This window comes from Cetorhinus maximus, unplaced genomic scaffold (assembly GCF_964194155.1).
Source record: "Cetorhinus maximus unplaced genomic scaffold, sCetMax3.hap1.1 HAP1_SCAFFOLD_1334, whole genome shotgun sequence".
Lineage (NCBI taxonomy): Eukaryota > Metazoa > Chordata > Chondrichthyes > Lamniformes > Cetorhinidae > Cetorhinus > Cetorhinus maximus.
In genome coordinates, this window is record NW_027597275.1 from 14,368 (window position 1) to 36,013 (window position 21,646).

A 21,646-nucleotide genomic window follows, 5' to 3' on the forward strand; every position below is an offset into this window, starting at 1 on the left:
ACAACTCACCCCCATCCCCCCAGCAACTCATCCCCACCCCCCAGGAACTCACCCCCACCCCCCAGCAACTCACCCCCATCCCCCCAAACAACTCACCCCCATCCCCCCAACAACTCACCCCCATCCCCCCAGCAACTCACTCCCACCCCCCCAACAACTCACCCCCACACCCCCAACAACTCACCCCCACACCCCCCCAGCAACTCACCCCCACCAACTCACCCCCACCCCCCAGCAATTCACCCCACCCCCCTCAACAACTCACCCCCATCCCCCCAACAACTCACCCCCACCCAACAACTCACCCCCACCCCCCCAACAACTCACTCCCACCCCCCCAACAACTCACTCCCACCCCCCCAGCAACTCACCCCCACAACAACACACCCCCACCCCCTCACAACAACTCACCCCCACACCCAGCAACTCACCCCCAACCCCCCCAACAACTAATCCCCACACCCAGCAACTCACCCCCACCCCCCCCAACAACTCACCCCCACACCCCCCAACAACTCACCCCCACCCCCCCAACAACTCATCCCCACCCCCCCAACAACTCACCCCCACACCCCCCAGCAACTCACCCCCATCCCCCAGCAGCTCATTTCTACTCCCAGCAGCTCACCCCCACCCCCTCTCCAGCAACTCACCCTCTCTCCACTGGGTGTGTGCGGAGAGGATGTTGGTGACATACTGAACCTGTGCTGGTTCCTTCAGAGGGGGAGAGGGACTGGGAAGGGGAGAGGGACTGGGAAGGGAAGAGGGACTGGGGGTGGAGACTGGAGGGGAGAGACAGGGGGAGAGAAACTGGCGGGGAGATGGACAGGAGGGAGAGAGACTGGGAGGGTGTAAGGCTGCGGGGGAGAGAGACTATGGGGGAGATGGATTGGTGGGGAGATGGATTGAGGGGGAGATGGACTGGGGGGAGAGACTGGGGAGAGAGACGGGGAGACAGGCTCGGGGGAAGAGAGGCTGGGGTGGGTAGATGGATTGAGGGGAACAGTGACTTGGGGGGGAGATAGGCTGGGGGAGAGAGACTGGGGAGATGAGATGGGAGAGAGAGATACTTTGGGGGGAAGAGAGACTGGGGAGAGAGAGGGAGGTAGAGAGACTGGGTGTGGGGAGAGAGACAGAAGGGGAGAGAGAGAGACTGGGAACAGAGATTTCTCTCTGGCTGAGGTTGAGAAAGTTGAGACTTTTCCAAACCGAATGCTGCTTCACTGATTTTTCTGGGTCCGAATCACTGGGAGATGAGAAATTCACCATTTTGATATAATTTGTCAGAATCCCCAATCCCCAGACTCTAGAACACGGCCCTGATCTCCGGACTCTAGAACACGGCCCTGATCTCCGGACTCTAGAACACAGCCTTGATAACTCCCCGGGCCCCCTGGACTCTAGAACACCCCCCCCCCCCCCCCCCCCCAAACACACACACACACACACACACACACTCCCGCCCCCATCCCCCGACTCTAGAACACAACCCCACCCTCCCCATTTCTCTGATTCCAGAACTGAAACCCTTGGATTCCCCCGACTCTAGAACACCTTTGGGTTTTTAGATGGGCTGGCTTCACATCTTCCAATCTTCATAAACTTCAGCCTAGCCAAAACTCTGCAGCCCGTGTCCTAAATCACACCATTCACCCGTCTCCCCCTATGCTCGCTGACCTACACCGTCTCCGGGACCCAGCAACACCTCAATTAGAAAATTCTCAACCTTGTTTTCAAATTCCTCCTTAGCCTTGCCCCCTCCCTATCTCTGTAACCCCCTCCAGCCCCACACCCTCCAAAAATCTCTACTTCTCTAATTCTGTCCTGGGCCCTAAACTCTGGAACTCCCTCCCTCAACCTCTCCACCTCACTTTCTCTCTCTCTCCCCCCCACCTCCTTTAAGATACTCCTTAAAACCCAGCTCTTTGACCAAGCATATAGTCACCTGTCCCTAATACCTCCTTATGTGGTTTGGTGTTAAATTTTTAATAATATTCCTGTGAAGCACCTTGGGATGTGTTATTCCATTAAAGGCAATATATAAATGCAAGTTGCTATCTTTAAGAGGGTGTGCGGGGGAAGGGGGGGTGGCAATGGGTGGGGGTTTTCCTACTCCCAGAGGGATGTTGTGTTGCCCTAGTTTCCCCCTCGGGTTTGCTTTATCCCTACCCCCTGACCCACTTTACACTCTCGGCCTGGAATGCACAATTGTTTATATTTGTGGCCAGCAATCTCTCACTTGGCATTTTCTTGCACTGTGGCGTCCTCCCCCCCAATATTTTACAGTTCTTGTTCTCACGTGTGTGTGTGTGTGTGTGTGTGTCACCGAGTCGCCCACCACTGTCTGACTCTGGTCTCTGCTTTGCACGCGAGTGTGGTTTTTTTTTTCCCTTCTTGTGGTTGTAAAGCTGTCACGTGGGAATCTGTGTCACTCTCATGTCAGTCTCCACACCGTTATCTAGCAACACTTGCTGATCATCACCAGTCCGTGGTGTCGGTATGCTGGCCTGGTGCAAGGCCTTTTTTTAAAAAAAAAGAAATAGATTTTCTGAAACTTTCTTTATCTGTTTAATGCTGCAAGAAGTCAAGCAGGGGATGCGAAAGTTGGTGATTAAGAGCCAGCTCTGCCTGCCCTCCTTTGGGGCTGCTGTGTTCTGAGATTTCCATTTGCCAATTGCTTCTCCTCACCCTCCCTTTCCTGTCTCAATGATTAAGCTGTGGGCAGATCTGTCCAATTCTCTATTATCTCTCCATGTGGTCTCCTGTTTAATCACCTTCAGAGATGTGATAAATGCTGTTAAAGCCTCTCACTGATTCAGCGAGTATTGAAACTGTCTGCCTCCTCCACACTAACTCAGGAGGGGGCCTGGTCCCAGACACCCAGTCTCACCCAGGGCAGCAGTCAGGGTACAAATCACCCTAAAAGTGCCTTTGGGTCAGGGAGAGAGCAATGAGCTATGGCCTGTTTTTTGATTTATTTGTTCATGGGACGCGGTAAGCCCAGCATTTATTGCCCAGCATTTACTGCCCAGCATTTATTGCCCATCCCTAGTTGCCCTTGAGAAGGTGGTGGTGAGCTGCCTTCTCAAACCGCTGCAGTCTCTGTGATGTGGGTACATCCACGGTGCTGTTAGGGAGGGAGTTCCAGGATTTTGACCCAGCGACAGTGAAGGAACGGCGATATATTTCCAAGTCAGGATGGTGAGTGGCTTGGAGGAGATCTTCCAGGTGGTGGTTTTCTCATCTATCTGCTGCCCTTGTCCTTCTAGATGGTAGTGGTCATGGGTTTGGAAGGTGCTGTCCAAGGAGCATTGGTGAGTTGCTGCAGTGCATCTTGTAGATGGTACACACTGCTGCCACTGTGCGTCAGTGGCGGAGGGAGTGAATGTTGAAGGTGGTGGATGGGCTTGCTATCAAGCGGGCTGCTTTGTCCTGGATGGTCTCAAGCTTCTTGAGTGTTGTGGGAGCTGCACTCATCCAGGCAAGTGGAGAGTATTCCATCACACTCCTGACTTGTGCCTTGTAGATGGTGGACAGGCTATGGGGAGTCAGGAGGGGAGTTACTCTCCGCAGAATTCCCAGCCTCTGACCTGCTCTTGTAGCCACAGTATTTATATGGCTAGTCCAGCTCAGTTTCTGGTCAATGGTAACCCCCAGGATGTTGATAGTGGGGGATTCAGCAATGGTAATGCCATTGAACATCATGGGGCAATGGTTAGATTCTCTCTTGTTGAAGGTAATCATTGCCTTGCAGTTGTGTAGTGTAAATGTTACTTGCCACTTGTCAGCCCAAGCCTGGATATTGCCCAGGTCTTGCTGCATTTGGACATGGACTGCTTCAGTATCTGAGGAGTCGCGAATGGTGCTGAACATTGTGCAATCATTAGCAAACATCCCCACTTCTGATCTTATGATGGAAGGAAGGTCATTGATGAAGCAGCTGAAGATGGTTGGGCCGAGGACACTACCCTGAGGAACTCCTGCAGTGATGTCCTGGAGCTAAGATGATTGACCTCCAACTACCACAGCCATCTTCCTTTGTGCTAGGTATGACTCCAACAAGTGAAAAGTTTTCCCCCTGATTTCCATTGACTCCAGTTTTGCTAGGGCTCCTTGATGCCACACTCGGTCAAATGCTATCTTGATGTCAAGGGAGTCGCTCTCACCTCACCTCTGGAGTTCAACTGTTTTGTCCATGTTTGGACCAAGGCTGTAATGAGGTCAGGAGCTGAGTGACCTTGACGGGACCCAAACTGAGCATCAGTGAGCAGGTTATTGCTAAGCAAGTGCCGCTTGATAACACTGTCGACAACCCCTTCCATCACTTTACTGCTTGAGAGTAGACTGATGGGGTGGTAATTGGCTAGGTTGGATTTGTCCTGCTTTTTGTGTCCAGGACATACTTGGTCAGTTTTCCACATAGCTGGGTAGATGCCAGTGTTGTAGCTGTACTGGAACAGCTTAGCTAGGGGTGCGGCAAGTTCTGGAGCACAAGTCTTCAGTACTATTGCTGGAATATTGTCAGGGCCCATAACCTTTGCAGTATCCAGTGCCTTCAGCCATTTCTTGATATCACGTGAAGTGAATCGAATTGGCTGAAGACTGGCATCTGAGATGCTGGGGACCTCCGGAGGAGGCCGAGATGGATTATCCACTCAGCACTTCTGGCTGAAGATTGTAGCAAATGTTTCAACCTTGTCTTTTTAACTGATGTGCTGGGCTCCTACACCCTTGACGATATGTGGAGCTTCCTCCTCCTGTAGGTTAATTGTCCACCACTGTTCACGACTGGATGTGGCAGGACTGCAGAGCTCAGATCTGATCTGTTGGTTGTGGAATCTCTTAGCTCTGTCTATCACTTGCTGCTTACATTGTTTGGCACACAAGTAATCCTGTGCTGTAGCTTCACCAGGTTGACACCTCATTTTTAGGTATGCCTGGTGCTGCTCCTGGCATGCCCTCCTGCACTCTTCATTGAACCAGGGTTGATCTCCTGGCTTGATGCTAATGGTAGAGTGGGGGATCTGACGGCCATGAGGTTACAGATTGTGGTTGAGTACAATTCTGCTGATGGCCCACAGTGCCTCATGGATGGCCAGTCTTGAGTTGCTAGATCTGTTTGAAATCTATCCCATTTAGCACGGTGGTAGTACCATACAATGTGAAGGCAGGACTTCATCTCCACAATGACTGTGCGGTGGTCACTCCTACCGATACTGTTATGGACAGATGCCCCTGCGGCAGACAGTTTAAGATGAGGTCAAGTATGTTTTTACCTCTTGTTGGTTCCCTCACCGCCTGCCGCAGACCCAGCCTAGCAGCTATGTCATTTAGGATTCGGCCAGCTCGGTCAGTAGTGGTGCTACTGTTTTAAAATTAGGGGTTGCCCTTTTAGGACAGAGATGAGGAGAATTTTTTTCTCTCAGAGTGTGGTACGACTTTGGAATTCCCTGCCTCAGAAGGTGGTGGAGGTGGGGTCATTGAATATTTTTAAGGCAGAAGTAGATAGATTCTTGTTAGACAAGGGAATCAAAGGTTATCGGGGTTAGATGGGAATGCAGAAATCAAAACACAAGAAGATCAGCCATGAACTTATTGAATGGCAGAGCAGGCTCGAGGGGCTGAATGGTCTACTCCTGTTTCTATTTCTTATGTTCTTATGTTCTACCGAGCCACTCTTGGTGATGGACATTGAAGTCCCTCACCCAGAGTATATTCTGTGCCCTTGCTACCCTCAGTGCTTTTTCCAATTGGTCTGATCACCAATGAGTCACAGTCTGGAAAGTGTGTCTGTGTCTCTGTCTGTCTCTATGTGTCCATCTGTCTGACTGCGTGACAACAAACAATACTGGGGAGAAGTGGTTTATCGAGCTGGCAAAAGATAAGCACAGAGAGCTCAGAAGAGGAGGATTTGGCACGAAGGAGAGGTGACATGATAGCTGCACCGCTGATGGTGATAAGGGAGAATCAGATAGGGAGAGGAGCAGAGGGAGAGATGAGGAGAAGTGGCTGATGGGTGATGGTGTGGGCGAGGAGCAGGGGGGGGATGGGAACAAGGGGAGCAGAGCCAGGTCTAAACCATTCTCCCTCCCATCCTGTCTCTCCATATGCTTATCAGTATCGAAAGGCATGTTTGCTGATGTGTGGGAGTTATCAAAGGAGTTATCTCTCATTTACCAAGAAATTACATCCTTAGTGATTATTAGAAAATATTCCAGGCTCCACAAATAATGGAAACTGATTAACACCCCCACAAAAGTCAAAATTAAATCCTTTGCTAAGATAAATAGATTTGTACATCGTTGTTGTAGTTGTGACCTGCTGTCAGTCGGGTCCTGGTCTGCCTGAGTCCCTTCTCGGACAAAGAAACGTTAGTTTGCCTGGCTTCAGAATGTAGGTGTAGGGAGACCCGGGTTCCTGGGATGATTTTTCCGATGCATTCTCCTTGAGTAAGACTCACGGATTAATAATGTGAGTGTGAGGTTGAATCCCATCAGGGACTGTGTCAGAATTTAATTTCAGTCGAAAAAAATAAATAAAATCTGGACTCCATAAAAGTGACCATGAAAAACTGTCGAATTTTCTTAAAAACCCAAAGGTTTAATCAATGTCCTTTAGGGCAGGAAACCTGCTGTCCTTACCCGGTCTGGGTCTATAGGTGACTCCAGTCCCACTCTGAAGCGATTGACTCTTAACTGCCCCCTGAAGTAGTCACTCAGTTTGTATCAAGCACACTATCAGCGCTTTGAAAGCCAGCTCACCATCACCTCCTCAGGGTACCTGGGGATGGGTAGTAAATCTCAGCCTTGCCAATGATACCTACATCCTCACAGTAAATAAATAAAAATCCTCCTTCTCAGTTTCATCCCTAGGTTGTGAGGGATTTTGGGATATTCCAATTGGCGCAATGTGGATCACAGAGAATCACCTTGTGCACAGCACAGAAACATTCGGCCCATCTTGTTGGTGCTGGTGTTTCTGCTCCACACGAGCCTCCCCCCGCCCACTCTTCATCTCATTCTATCACCATATCCTTCTACTCCTTTCTCCCTCAAGTCTTTATCCAGCTTCCCCCTTAAATGTATCTATACTGTTCACCTCAACCACTCCCTGTGGGAGCGAGTTCCACATTCTCACCATTCTTTGGGTAAAGAAGTTTTCCCTGAGTTCCCGATTGGATTTATTAGTGACTACCTTATATTAGTTCTGGTGCCCTCCACAAATGGAAACATCTTCTTTATGTCGACTCTATTAAACCTTTTCATAATTGGAAAGACCTCTATCAGGTCACCCATCAGCCTCCTCCTTTATCTCCAAGACGCGCTCAGCAATCCCCAAGATTCCTCCTGGATTCTGATTGGATTTACTGGGGGGAGGGAACGGGGGACTTGTAATGTGTAGATCCCCACTGATAGAAACTGCATGGTGAAGCCTGAGCGAGTGCAGCCAGCAGCCGCTCTCTTGTGCAAGAGGCAGAGCTGGTGGCTGCTTTCCCTCTGGCCTTCTCTCTGTTTTGCGAGGCGACAGGTTTGGAAATGGACACACATCGGGTGTTGGGCAGTTCCGAGCAGTGAATGGTGATGCTGGGGGTGACCAGCTCGATGAATCCTGTGCCAGGAGCCCAGAGTGCAGGATCTTGCTGAGCAGCAGCAGAGATTGTGTCACGATGATTGCCCTCTCTCTCTCTCTCTCTCTCTTTGCTTTGTTCGGAGTACAGAACCCTGCTGCACAGCTGTTACCTGTTCCCACGCACAGGGCACAGGCAGTGTTAGTAAACTCTCGGCTTTTCAAGGGCAATGCTGAACACTTCATACACAGCCCAGACTTGGCACCTACACTAGTTGAACGCACAGGCTGTGTTCAGTCCCGAACAGAATCTATAATCATCAGAGACATCTACACCAGCAGAATTGGCAATTGGATGATTAAAGCTCACATTTTAAAAACTTTGTTAAATAGCCAAAGAACTTTTTTTCCTGTTTTTAAAAAAAAAGTATTATTCTGTCTCATCTCTTGCAGAACCCACACCCCATTGAGAGTCAGTGAGTGTGGGACCCATAGCCCAGTGAGAGTCAGTGTGTGTGGGACCCGTACCCCAGTGAGAGTCAGTGTGTGTGGGACCCATAGCCCAGTGAGAGTCAGTGTGTGTGGGACCCGTACCCCAGTGAGAGTCAGTGTGTGTGGGACGCGTACCCCAGTGAGAGTCAGTGTGTGTGGGACCCATACCCCAGTGAGAGTCAGTGTGTGTTTGGGTCCTGTACCCCAGTGAGAGTCAGTGTGTGTGTGGGACACGTACCCCAGTGAGAGTCAGTGTGTGTGGGACCTGTACCTCAGTGAGAGTCAGTGTGTGTGGGACGCGTACCCCAGTGAGAGTCAGTGTGTGTGGGACCCGTACCCCAGTGAGAGTCAGTGTGTGTGGGACCCGTACCCCAGTGAGAGTCAGTGTGTGTGTGGGACACGTACCCCAGTGAGAGTCAGTGTGTGTGGGACCTGTACCTCAGTGAGAGTCAGTGTGTGTGGGACGCGTAACCTAGTGAGAGTCAGTGTTTGTGGAACCCGTAACCCAGTGAGAGTCAGTGTATGTGGATTAAAACCAAGTGTTTACATCACCTGAGACATCCCATTGGTATAAATTACTTTGAAGTACAGACATTGTGAGTGGAAGGGTTTTTCTGTCTGATCGGACAGGTGTTGTACTGATTTCACCCGCTGAGTGCGTGGGTGGGGTCTAATTAAAAGGGACCCTTGGGTTTGGAAGGAATGTGAATCGCTCGGTGCAGTGAGTTACCAGCTGCTGATTCTCTCTCTCTCTCTTTCTCTCAGGTTTGAGGTGTTATATCCCCTGCTCCAATGGAGGTCGATGTAACAGGAATCCCAATGGTACCGAGGTTTGCCTGTAAGTAAGAGTTGTAAATTTGTAGATATGCACATCGCCCTGCTCTTACTGCTCTCTATCCTGTGATTTGTGTTTTTCCATCCCTTCCCACATCTCTTTCCCTTCTTCCCTCTCTCTTCCCCTCTCATGTTCTCCCCTCACATCCTCTCCCCTTTACTCGCTGCCCTCCTCTGTCCGTTTCCCCTCCCCTACCATCCTCTCTTGGCTCGCCTCTGCGCCCCTCCCCTCCTCTCCTTTCTTCTTCTCCTCCCCTCCCCTCCATTCCTCCCCCCATCCCCTCTGTTCTTCTCCCACCGCCTCTCGCCTTCCATCACCCCCATTCCTCAAGCCTCTCAGCCTGCCTTCAGTGTGCTGGCTAACACACGGCTGTAGCTCCACTGTTTCCAGGCACCCACGTGCCACCCCTGTCAGGTGACAGCCTAGAGCGTAAATACTGCTTTGATATTCAACTTCATGGGGCATCACAGCAGATCATATCAGCTACTGTTGTTTACATGTATGTACAGACACACGTATGCACACACAGAGGCAAACATAAGCATGTTATAGCAGGGTCCCTGGACTCCATTGTGATGCAGGAGCCCTGGCAGGTTTATCTTTAGTTTATAACTCAGATGCACTGACACCAATTGCAGAATCCAGTAATGACGACAAGTTATTTTAGTTTAATTTAACATAAGTTTATTTTTTTCTAACTGCCCTCCCTGAGGGTAATGGGAAATGTGGCATCTCTCTTTAAATAGGGATTGGTTATGGATTTGTAAAGGAAGAATATAAAAGGATCTAGGAACAGACAGTGGCAGGAGGGGCAGGTAGAGAGCTCCTTTGGAAGAGCTAGTAGAGGTGTGATGAGCCAAAGGTCTCCTTCTGTGCTGTGATGCTATGAAGGCTATTGGAGCGGTTGGTTTTGTTGGGTAGGTTATGATGTTGGCCGAGTAGCTGAGCTGGTCTGGGTAGTGGAGTTGGTCTGGGTAGCGGAGCTGGTCTGGGTAGCGGAGTTGGTCTGGGTGATGGAGTTGGGCGGGTGGCAGGGTTGGGCGGGCGGCGGAGCTGGTCTGGGTAGCGGAGCTGGTCTGGGTGGCGGAGTGGGGGGGTGGCGGAGTGGGGGGGGGTGGCGGAGTGGGGGGGGTGGCGGAGTGGGGGGGTGGCGGAGTGGGGGGGTGGCGGAGTGGGGGGGTGGCGGAGTGGGGGGGGTGGCGGAGTGGGGGGGTGGCAGAGTAGGGGGGGTGGCAGAGTAGGGGGGGTGGCGGAGTAGGGGGGTGGCGGAGTAGGGGGGGTGGCGGAGTAGGACGGGTGGCGGGGTTGGTCTGGGTGGCGGGGTTGGTCTAGGCGGCGGGGTTGGTCTAGGCGGTTGGGTGGGTGGCGGGGTTGGTCTGGACAGCAGGGTTGGTCTGGGTGGCGGGGTTGGTCTGGGCGGCGGGGTTGGTCTGGGCGGTGGAGCTGGGTGGGTGGCGGGGTTGGTCTGGGCGGCGGGGTTGGTCTGGACAGCGGGGTTGGTCTAGGCGGTGGGGTTGGTCTAGGCGGCGGGGTTGGTCTGGGCGGCGGAGCTGGGTGGGTGGCGGGGTTGGTCTGGGCGGCGGAGCTGGGTGGGCGGCAGGGTTGGTCTGGGCGGCGGGGTTGGTCTGGACAGCGGGGTTGGTCTAGGCGGCGGGGTTGGTCTGGACAGCGGGGTTGGTCTAGGCGGCAGGGTTGGTCTAGGCGGCGGGGTTGGTCTGGGCGGCGGAGCTGGGTGGGTGGCGGGGTTGGTCTGGACAGCGGGGTTGGTCTGGGCGGCGGAGCTGGATGGGTGGCAGGGTTGGTCTGGGTGGCGGGGTTGGTCTGGGTGGCGGGGTTGGTCTGGGCGGCGGAGCTGGGTGGGTGGCGGGGTTGGTCTGGGTGGCGGGGTTGGTCTGGACGGCGGGGTTGGTCTTGGACGGCGGGGTTGGTCTTTGCCGGCGGGGTTGGTCTGGACGGCAGGGTTGGTCTTGGACGGCGGGGTTGGTCTTGGACGGTGGGGTTGGTCAGGGCGGCGGGGTTGGTCTGGGCGGCGGGGTTGGTCTGGGCGGTGGAGCTGGTCTGGGTAGCGGAGTGGGGGGGTGGCGGAGTTGGGCAGGTGGCGGAGCTGGTCTGGGTGGCGGAGTTGGGCAGGTGGCGGAGCTGGTCTGGGTGGTGGAGTTGGGTGGGCGGTGGAGTGGGGGGGGGCGGAGCTGGGCGGGTGGGTTGTGTTATGTACCTTTCGACTCGCTGGTTGTAAGAGATGCTTGCTTCTGACCCAGATTAATTTGTTTCCTTCCCTAAAGGGCATTGGTGACCCACGTGGGGTTTTATGGCTCTCTGGTCGTTACTCAATCACTTTTACTGATTCCAGATTTTTATTTCCGACAGTTAAAAAATCTGAATTCAAATTCTCAAACTGCCTGCGGTGGGAATCCTGTGATAGGATTAGTCCAGCGCTAGAACCACGACACAATCGCAGCACTATGTTAATGGAAATCCCAAGCAGTGCCCAGTGTATTCGCCAATGCTGAGCGAATGACAGAGACAAAAGGGAAAGGTGATGGATGACACGATAGAAATCTTTAAAATAGCAAAGTGTTTTGATAAGTGAAACATGGAGAAGATGTTTCCACAAAACTAGAGGGTCATCAATATAAGAGAGTCAGTAATAAATCCAATCGGGAATCCAGGAGAAACGTCTTTACCCGGAGAGTGGTGTGAATGTGGAACCCGCTCCCATAGGGAGTGGTTGAGGTGAATAGTATGGATACATTTAAGGGGAAGCTGAATAGACACGCAAGGGATGAAAGAATAGAAGAATATGGTGATGGGGGGAGAGGAGGAGAGATTTGGAGGAGGCTCGGGTGGAGCAGAAACAACAGCATGGATCAGATGGGCTGAATGGCCTGTTTCTTTGCTGGAGCATTCTGTGTAAGATTAAAAAAATGTGCATCTTCCCTTTGACCAGGGTGAAAGCGACACGGGGAGGGGAGAAGAGGGGGAGTGGAGGAGCAACACTCTGTGCCTAGGAATTGAATTGATTCGAGGATGAATTGTCAAAAGTAAACAACACTTGTGGATCCACAAACATTTAGATTCCTATTTCCCCCCCCCCAAGGCAGGTTTGTGCCATCTGTTGACTGTAAGGATCACATATTGTGTCACTCACTGTTTCATGTCCAACCTATTCCACACACACACACACACACATACACACCCCCTCCCTCTCCCTCCCTCACGCCCCAAATCCAGGGCCCATAAGCAATTACCAGACAAAGTCCCCGAGCACCTCTTACAATGAGTGAAAGCCAAGCCACGCTACTCAGTAGAGCCTGCCTGCCCCCCCAACGCTTCAATCTTTAAATCTGTTTTTCTCTCATTCTTTCACTGGCTGACAGCTGGAGTTCGGTTGGACTTTGGGGTCTATTGTTAGACCTCAGATTAATGCTGTGTGACTAATCATCGCGTCTGAGGCCGTCAGGGCACGTCTCACTTGCTTTGACTGCTCCTCGCTGGGTTACAATGCCAGCGCAGATGGACACACATTCTAATTAACTTCATCCTTTTTTTTCCCTTCGCCACCCCCACCCTCCAAAGTGAAATTAGGAAGGTGGGGGTATTCTTCTTGAAGGAGAGAAAAGCTTCCTCACCACAGAGGGAGAAAAATAATGTTTTATGAGGTTCCAACTCCAGGCGTCCTGAGATTCGGTTTACCGACAAGTGGGATTATGCAGTGAAGCAACTTGGCGTATGGCCCTTATTTCAATCTGTCTCCCTGGGTTCCACAATGTCCTCATTGTGTGTAACCTAGGCCCAGACCCAACCCAATCCAAATCCCCACTCCCAATTAGAAAATGCAATGAAATAAATGTTGAGAGAGTGTCGGTAAGTTAGTCTTCACTGTGAAGATAACTCTGTCCTTCTGTCTCGCTCCCTCTGTCTCGCTCCCTCTGTCTCTCCCGCTGTCTCTCTCTCTCTCTCTGTCTGTCCCTCCCTCTGTCTCGCTCCCTCTGTCTCTCTCGCCGTCTCTCTCTCTCTCTGTCCCTCCCTCTGTCTCGCTCCTTCTGTCTCTCTCGCCGTGTCTGTCTCTCTCTGTCCCTCCCTCTGTCTCGCTCCCTCTGTCTCTCTCGCCATCTCTCTCTCCCTCTGTCCCTCCCTATGTCTCACTCCATCTCTCTCTCTCCCTTTGTCTCTCTCGCCGTCACTCTCTCTCTCTCTGTCCCTCTCTCTCTGTCTCTCTGTCTGTCTCTGACTCTCTCTCTCTTTCTCACTCTCCGTCTCTCTGCCTCCCTCTCTCTACACCCCTCTCTCTCTTCTCTCTCTCTCTATCTCACTCACTGTCTCTCTGTGTCTCTCCCTGTCTGTTTCACTGTCTGTCTGTCTGCCTCTCTCTCTCTGTTCCCCTCTCTGCCTGTCCAACTCTCTCTCCCTGACCCTCTTTCTCCCTGTCCCTCTCTCTCTCTCTGTCTCTCTCCATCTCTCTGTCTTTCGGGGTCTCTTTTTCTCTCCATTACTCGCTCTCTTTGTTTCTGTCAGTTTGCCTCCCTCTGCCTCTCTCTCTCCTTGTGTCTCTGCCTCTCTCTCTCTCTCTCTCTGTGTCTGCCACTCTCTCTCTGTCTCTCTCCTTCTCACTCTGTCTTTCCCCCACGGGTGCAGTAAAAACTCACAACTCCACAGAATGGGGAAAGGGCAGTGGTGGGGGGGTCAAACCTGCTGCCAGCCTGTCATTTATACACATCCTTCACCATCTACCAGCCTTGGTTCCCTAACATGTAATACCTTTAACTCCACAAGTTTAAACTTGGATCAGTTGTGATCTAGTTAAATGACAGAACAAGCTCAAGGGGCTGAATTGCCTTTTCATTTTCCTACCTTTCTATGACAAAAATTGCATTCATATAGCACCTTTATGTATTAGAACATCCCAAGGCGCTTCACAAGAGCGATTATCAAACAAAATTTGACGCTGAACCTCATGATATTAAAAGACAAGTGACCAAAAGCTTGGTTAAAGAGGTCGGTTTTAAGGAGTGTTTTAAAGGAGGAGACAGAGGTGGAGAGAGTGAGAGAGAGTGAGAGAGAGTGAGAGTGAGAGTGAGAGAGAGAGTGGGGACAAGTTGACAGCAGTTGAGGGTTGCTGAATACAGCACCGCCTCTCGGCTGTGTTGGCTGGTCGTGTGCAGACTCCGCGAGAAGAGATCGAACTCTGGGCTCCACAACTTTGGAACAACATCAAGGCCTTGGAGAGGGTGTGGAGGAGATTCACTCGAATGATTCCAAAGATGAGAGACTTCAGTTAATGTGGACAGACTGGAGAAGCTGGGATTGTTTAGAGAAGGCTAAGGGGGAGATTTAACTGAGGCATTCAAAATCAGGAAGGGTTTTGATAGTGAATAAGGAGAAACTGTTTCCAGTGGCAGGAGGATCAGTAACCAGAGGGACACAGATTGAAGGTAATTGGCAAAAGATCCAGATGGGGAGATAATTTTTTTTACACAAGGTGTTGTGATCTGGAAGGCGCTGCCTGAAAGGGCGGTGGAAGCAGATTTAATAGGAATTTTCTAAATGTAATTAGATTTTTATAAGTGTATTTGTTTGTAGATGTGGGCTTCGCTGGCTAGGCCAGCATTTATTGCCCATCTCTAGTTGCCCTTGAGAAGGTGGTGGTGAGCTGCCTTCTTGAACCACCGCAGTCCATGTGGTGTAGGTACACCCACAGTGCTGTTAGGGAGGGAGTTCCAGGATTTTGACCCAGTGACAGTGAAGGAACAGTGATATATTTCCAAGTCAGGATGGCGAGTGGTTTGGAGGGGAACTCCCAGGTGTTGGTGTTCCCATGTGCCTGCTGCCCTTGTCCATCTAGATGGTAGTGGTCATAGGTTTGGAAGGTGCTGTCTAAGGAGCCTTGGTGAATTCCTGCAGTGCATCTTGTAGATGGTACACACTGCTGCTACTGTGTGTCGATGATGGAGGGAGTGAACGTTTGAGGAAGGGGTATCAATCAAGCGGGGCTGCTTTGTCCTGGATGGTGTCGAGCTTCTTGAGTGTTGTGGGAGCTGCACTCATCCAGGCAAATGGGGAGTATCCCATCACACTCCTGACTTGTGCCTTGTAGATGGTGAACGGGTTTTGGGGAGTCAGGAGGTGAGTTACTCGCCGCAGGATTCCCAGCCTCTGACCTGCTCCTTTAGCTGTAGTATTTCTATGGCTAGTCCAGTTCAGTTTCTGGTCAATGGTAACCCCCAGGATGTTGATAGTGGGGGATTCAGTGATGGTAATGCCATTGAATATTAAGGGGCGATGGTTGGATTCTCTCTTGTTGGAGATGGTCACTGCCTGGCACTTGTGTGGCATGAGTGTTACTTGTCAGCCGAGGCCTGGATATTGTCCAGGTCTTGCTGCATATGGACATGGACTGCTTCAGTATCTGAGGAGTTGTGAATGGTGCTGAACATTGTGCAATCATCAGCGAACATCCCCACTTCTGACCTTATGATGGAAGGAAAGTCATTGATGAAGCAGCTGAAGATGGTTGGGCCTAGGACACTACCCTGAGGAACTCCTGCAGTGATGTCCTGGAACTGAGATGACTGACCTCCAACAACCACAACCATCTTCCTTTGTGCTAGGTATGACTCCAGCAAGTGAAGAGTTTTCCCTCTGATTTCCATTGACTCCAGTTTTGCTGGGGCTCCTTGATGCCACACTCGGTCAAATGCTGCCTTGATGTCAAGGGCAGTCACTCTCACCTCACCTCAGGAATTCTGTTCTTTTGTCCATGTTTGAACCAAGGCTGTAATGGAGTAAAGAGCTGAGTGGTTCTGGCAGAACCCAAACTGAGTGACAGTGAGCAGGTTATTACTGAGTAAGTGCCGCTTGATAGCACTGTTGATGACAATTTCCATCACTTTACTGATGATTGAGAGTAGACTGATAAATACTTGAAAAGGAGAAAATTGCAGGGCTTTGGGGTAAGAGCAGGGGTGTGGGGCCTGATTGGATAGATCTTTAAAAGAGCTGCCACAGGCATGATGGGCTGAATGGCCTCCTCCTAGCTGTATCATTCTAAATCATCACCCCTGTGCTCGCTGCCCTACACTAGCTCCCAATTCCGCAACACCTCAAGTTTAAAATTCTCATCTTTGTTCTCAAATCCCTCCAAGCCTCACCTCTTCCTCTCTCTGGTATCTCTTCCATCCCCAGAACCTCTCCGCTCCTCTCATTCTGATGTTTTGCGTTTCCCTGATTTTAATCACTCCACCATTATTGGCCATGTCTTCAGCTGCCTGGGCCCTAAGCCCTTCCTTCCCTAAACCTCTCCACCTCTGTCTCCCCCCCTTAAAGGTGTAACTTAATACCAACCTGTTTGATTGAGCTTTTGCTCCTCTGCCTGAATATTTCCTTTTACGGCTTGGTCTCAAATTTCAATTTATAATTGCTCCGTGAAGCACCTTGGGATGTTTTATTACATTACAGGGGCTATATAAATGCAAGGGGCTGAGGTTGGGCCTGGAGGTTGGAGCTAGGCAATGGAGCTGGACGTGGGAGTTGGAGCTAGGCCTGGGGGGCTGGAGCTGGGCCCCGGGGCTGGGGATGGATCTGGGGCCTGGGGTTAGACCTGGGGTCTGGGGACTGGAGCTGGGTTTGTGGACTGGAGCTGGGGCATGGGGCTGCAGCTGGGCCTGGGGGCTCGGGTTTGTCCTGAGTCTGGGTTTGGCCTGGGGTCTGGAGCTGGGCCTGAGGCCTGGGGGCTGGAGCTGGGCCTATGGGCTGGAGCTGGGCCTGAAGCCTGGGGGCTGGAGCTGGGCCTGAAGCCTGGGGGCTGGAGCTGGGCCTAGGGTCAGAGCTGGGCCTGGGGACTGGAGCTGGGTCTGGGGACTGGGGTTTGGCCTGGGGGCTGGAGCTGGGCCAGGGAGGTGGGACTGGGCCTGGGGGCTGGTGTTTGGCCTGGGGACTGGAGCTAGGCCTGGTGGCTGGGGCTGGGCCTGAGGGCTGGGTTTTGGCCTGCGGACTGGAGCTGCATCTGGGGGCTGAAGTTGGGCCTGCAGACTGGAGCTGGGTCTGGGGCCTGGGGGCTAGATCTTGGCTTGGAGTACTGGAGCTGTGCTTGGGAGGCTGGAACTGGGCCTGGGAGCTGGAGCTGGGCCTGTGGGCTGGAGCTGGGGCATGGGGCTGGGGTTTGGCCTGAGTCTGGGTTTGGCCTGGGGACTGGAGCTGGGTCTATGGGCTGTAGCTGGACCTGAGACCTGGGGCTGGGCCTGTGGGTTGGAGCTAGGGCACGGGGTTGGAGCTGGGGCATGGGGCTGCAGCTGGGCCTGGGGGCAGGGATTTGGACTGGGGGCTGGGCTTGGGCCTGAGTCTGGGGATTGGCCTGGGGACTGGAGCTGGGCCTGGGGGCTGGAACCAGGACCTGGGGACTGGGGTTATGCCTTGAGGCTGGGGTTGGGCCTGGGGGCTGGGGTTTGGACCTGGGGGCTGGGGTTGGGCCTGTGAGCAGGGTTTGGGCTTCTGGGCTTGGTTGGGCCTGTGGGTTGGAGCTTTGCCTGTGGGTAGGGTTTGGCCTGGGGTCTGGGGTTGGACTGTGGGCCAGGGTTGGGCCTGTGGGCCAGGGTTGGGCCTGTGGGCTGGGATTTGGCCTGTGGGCTGGGATTGGGCCTGTGGGCTAGAGTTGGGCCTGTATTTTACCAACAAGCTGCTGTCCTTTAGAGCCTCAGCTCCTATTGTTTCCTTGCAACTTCCGTTGTGTGAGAGATTCTGTCAGACATTCAGCAGTTATTACTGGGACATACAGTCAGTCTCAGAGTCCGAGAGCCAATGCACAAGTGTGAGTGGATCAGGAGCTATTATGGACAGTTTTGTTGGATTGTGCTGGACCGGGTGCCGGAGATAACTCAGAATTGCAGCCAATTGTTCCTTCTACGTTGTGCAGTGGCGCAGCCATGTAGCAATCAGGAATGTGCCATGTGGGGAATAAAAGGCCATGCACAAGTGACTTTCCCTTTAAGATCCATGCCTGCACAGCCATACGGTGGCTTTGAAGGCATTGCGCAGTGCGGTGAGCCAGCCATGTCTAACTAAAGGAAAATCAGAGGGAACACTGATGACACTCACTTATCCCTTGCTACCACATTGGCTCTAACTAGGGTAAGAGATCCATGTGCTTCACCCAGCATATTTGAACCGATGCATTCGGTCTTTTTTTTATTCATTCACGGGATGTGGGCTTCACTGGCTGGGCCAGCATTTATTGCCCATCCCTAATTGCCCTTGAGAAGGTGTTGGTGAGCTGCCTTCTTGAACCGCTGCAGTCCATGTGGTGTAGGTACACCCACTGTGCTGTTAGGGAGGGAGTTCCAGGATTTTGACCCAGTGACAGTGAAGGAATGGCGATATATTTCCAAGTCAGGATGGTGTGTTGCTTGGAGGGGAACTTCCAAGTGGTGGTGGTTCCCATGTGTCTGCTGCCCTTGTCCTTCTAGATAGTAATGGTTGTGGGTTTGGAAGGTGCTGTCTAAGGAGACTTGGCGAGTTGCTGCTGTGCATCTTGTAGATGGTATACACTGCTGCTACTGTGCGTCGATGATGGGGAGAGTGAATGATGGAGAGCAGACTGATGGGGCGGTAATTGGCTGGGTTGGATTTGTCCTGCTTTTTGTGTACAGGACATACCTGGGCAATTTTCCACATAGCCGGGTAGATGCCAGTGTTGTAGATGTACTGGAACAGCTTGGCTAGGGATGCGGCAAGTTCTGGAGCACAAGTCTTCAGTACTATTGCTGGTATGTTATCATGGCCCATAGCCTTTGCAATATCCAGTGCCTTTAGCTGTTTCATGATATCACGTGGAGTGAATCAAATTGGCTGAAGACTGGCATCTGTGATGCTGGGGACCTCCGGAGGAGACCGAGATAGATCATCCACTTGGCACTTCTGGCTGAAGGTGGCTGCAAACACTTGATGCCTCTTCACCTCAATGGCACTGAGGTTAATTGCACTCTTGGAATTGGGACCTTCTTGGTGGATGTGCCTGAGTCACACATTGGACAGAGCACAGATACATTGAGTCATTCTTACTGAGGTAAGACAATGTAGAACAAAAACAGAATTACCTAGAAAAACTCAGCAGGTCTGGCAGCATCGGCGGAGAAGAAAAGAGTTGACGTTTCGAGTCCTCATGACCCTTCAGCAGAACTGAAAGTGTAGGTGTAGGTAAGACAGTGTACACTAAGACAGTGTAGGTATTGTTTATATTTTATTGTAAAGTGAAAGTGTTTTAGGCGCTGGCCTTTGATGTTTGAGCTCCAGGTGAGAGGTCCTATTGAATATTTAATCCAGAGACAGGAGTCATTTATTCACTTCACACTACCTCAGTTGAACATTAACCATGGAGTGCCTGGAGTGGGAATGCACAATAGCTCGTTCTCGCCTTTCTTATTCAATCTGAGAGGTTGAACTGTAACAGCAGAGACTCGAATAGAACCTCCTCTTCATTGTGAGAATTTTTACATGGAATTTTACATCAACCTCCTCCTACCCCCTCTTCCTCTCACTCTATCAGCCTAGCCTTCTACTCATTCCTCCCTCATGTGTTTATCTAGCTTCCCCTTAAATGTATCTATACTATTCACCTCAACCACTTCCTGTGGGAGCGAGTGCCACATCCTCACCACTCTCTGGGTAAAGGGGTTTCTCCTGAATCCCCGATTGGATTTATTAGTGACCATCTTATATTGGTGGGCCTCTAATTCTGGTCTCCCCAACAAGTGGAAATGTTTTCAACCCTATCAAACCCCTTCAGAATTGGAAAGACCTCTATGAGGCCACCCTTCAGTCCGCACTTTGAGAGTAAGGAGCACCTGTCTGTTGAGTTGGCTCATTTTAATATAATACCTACAGGAGTCTTATACACAGTGATATTGTTATTATATCATCAGGTTGTGACAGCATGGTGGTTATTTTACTAAACTAGTAATCCAAAGGCTTGAGTTAATGATTCTGGGAGCATCCCAGTGCACATCGCAGCACGAGAGCTGAGAAATTTAAAATTTAAATTAAAAAAAAACTAGTCTCAGTTATGATGAGCAGGAAACTACCAGATTGTTGTAAAAAGGAAGCAAGCTGCTTCGATAATGTCCTTTAGGGAAGGAAACCTGCCATCCTTACCTGGTCTGACCTACATGTGACTCCAGCAATGTGGTTGACTCTTAACTTCCCTTGGAAATGGCAGAACAAAGCACTCAAGTCATCAAGAAAGTAACTCACCACCACCTTCTCGAGGGCAATTAGAGATGGACAATAAATGCTGGTCTTGCCTACTGGCAGTCACGACCTGTGACTGAATTACAAATCTGTATAACACATAAACATGACGGTTATATCCAGTAATAAAGTGAAACTGCCACTCATTCTGGAATTGCCTGTTATGTGTAAATATTGAGGTAAGATTAACGGTCACACAGCAGATCATCAAGAGAGTTTCAGAAATGGTCGCTGAAAGGAGCTGAGTTAGTGGCTGGGGAGTGTGTATGCAGGGTGGCGGGGGGGGGAAATGCAGTAGTTTTAAGATGACTTACAGCTGGTCCTGCCATCCTTATCAGATTTTTCAAGCGCTGCACTATTTCTGCTCTCCCTCTTCGCTCAATTGTTCCCCACCTTTTGCATCAACTGCATTTCTGAGGTGCCTTTCGCCTCAGCGCATCTCAGGAGCAGTGTTCAGCCAATCAATCACGTCTCAAAATGTAGCAACTGTTGCATTGTGGGAAACATGGCAGGTAATTTACGCACAGCAGGATCCCACACACAACAGTGTGACAGTGACCAGATATCTGATTTTAGTGATGTTCGCTGAGGATAGAATATTGGCCCAGGATAATGAGGAGAACACGCCTGCTCTTTATCACAATAGCGTCATAATCGTTTATATCCACCTGAGAGGGCAGCTCAGGTCTTGCTTTTATATCTTATTTGAAAGGCAGTGACACCGACAGCACAGCACTCCCTCAGTACTGACCCTCTGACAGTGCAGCACTCCCTCAGTACTGACCCACTGACAGTGCAGCACTCCCTCAGTACTGACCCTCTGACAGTGCAGCGCTCCTTCAGTACTGACTCTCTGACAGTGCAGCACTCCCTCAGTACTGACCCTCTGACAGTGCAGAGCTCACTCAGTACTGACCCTCTGACAGTGCAGCGCTCCCTCAGTACTGACCCTCCGGCAGTGCAGCACTCCCTCAGTACTGACCCTCCGACAGTGCAGCACTCCCTCAGTACTGACCCTCTGACAGTGCAGCACTCCCTCAGTACTGACCCTCTGACAGTGCAGCACTCCCTCAGTACTGACCCTCCGACAGTGCAGCACTCCCTCAGTACTGACCCTCCGACAGTGCAGCACTCCCTCAGTACTGACCCTCCGACAGTGCAGCACTCCCTCAGTACTGACCCTCCGACAGTGCAGCACTCCCTCAGTACTGACCCTCTGACAGTGCAGCACTCCCTCAGTACTGACCCTCCGACAGTGCAGCACTCCCTCAGTACTGACCCTCCGACAGTGCAGCACTCCCTCAGCACTGACTCTCTGACAGTGCAGCACTCCCTCAGTACTGACCCTCCGACAGTGCAGCACTCCCTCAGTACTGACAGTTGACATCTCAGCCTGAATTATTGGTTCAAATCCAGGGAGTGGGTACTTGGAAGATGATCAGCAGAGTTCTCTCAGAGAGCAATGGGAGGGGACCCACAGACCTGTTTGCCTCACATGAACACCGGACCCACTTG

The 21,646-nt window shown here is 51.5% G+C and overlaps 1 protein-coding gene across 1 annotated transcript in view; it reads left to right on the top strand.

The window, feature by feature from the left end:
• Window positions 1-21,646, top strand: part of LOC144676067 (uncharacterized) — a gene marked incomplete at its 3' end in the record, with an annotated part of 75,846 nt that overhangs the window by 1,449 nt on the left and 52,751 nt on the right. Inside the window, exon 2 of the mRNA XM_078536580.1 lies at window positions 8,824-8,896. Within this exon, the coding sequence (XP_078392706.1) occupies window positions 8,824-8,896 (73 nt within the window). The remainder of the gene's footprint in view (window positions 1-8,823; window positions 8,897-21,646) is intronic.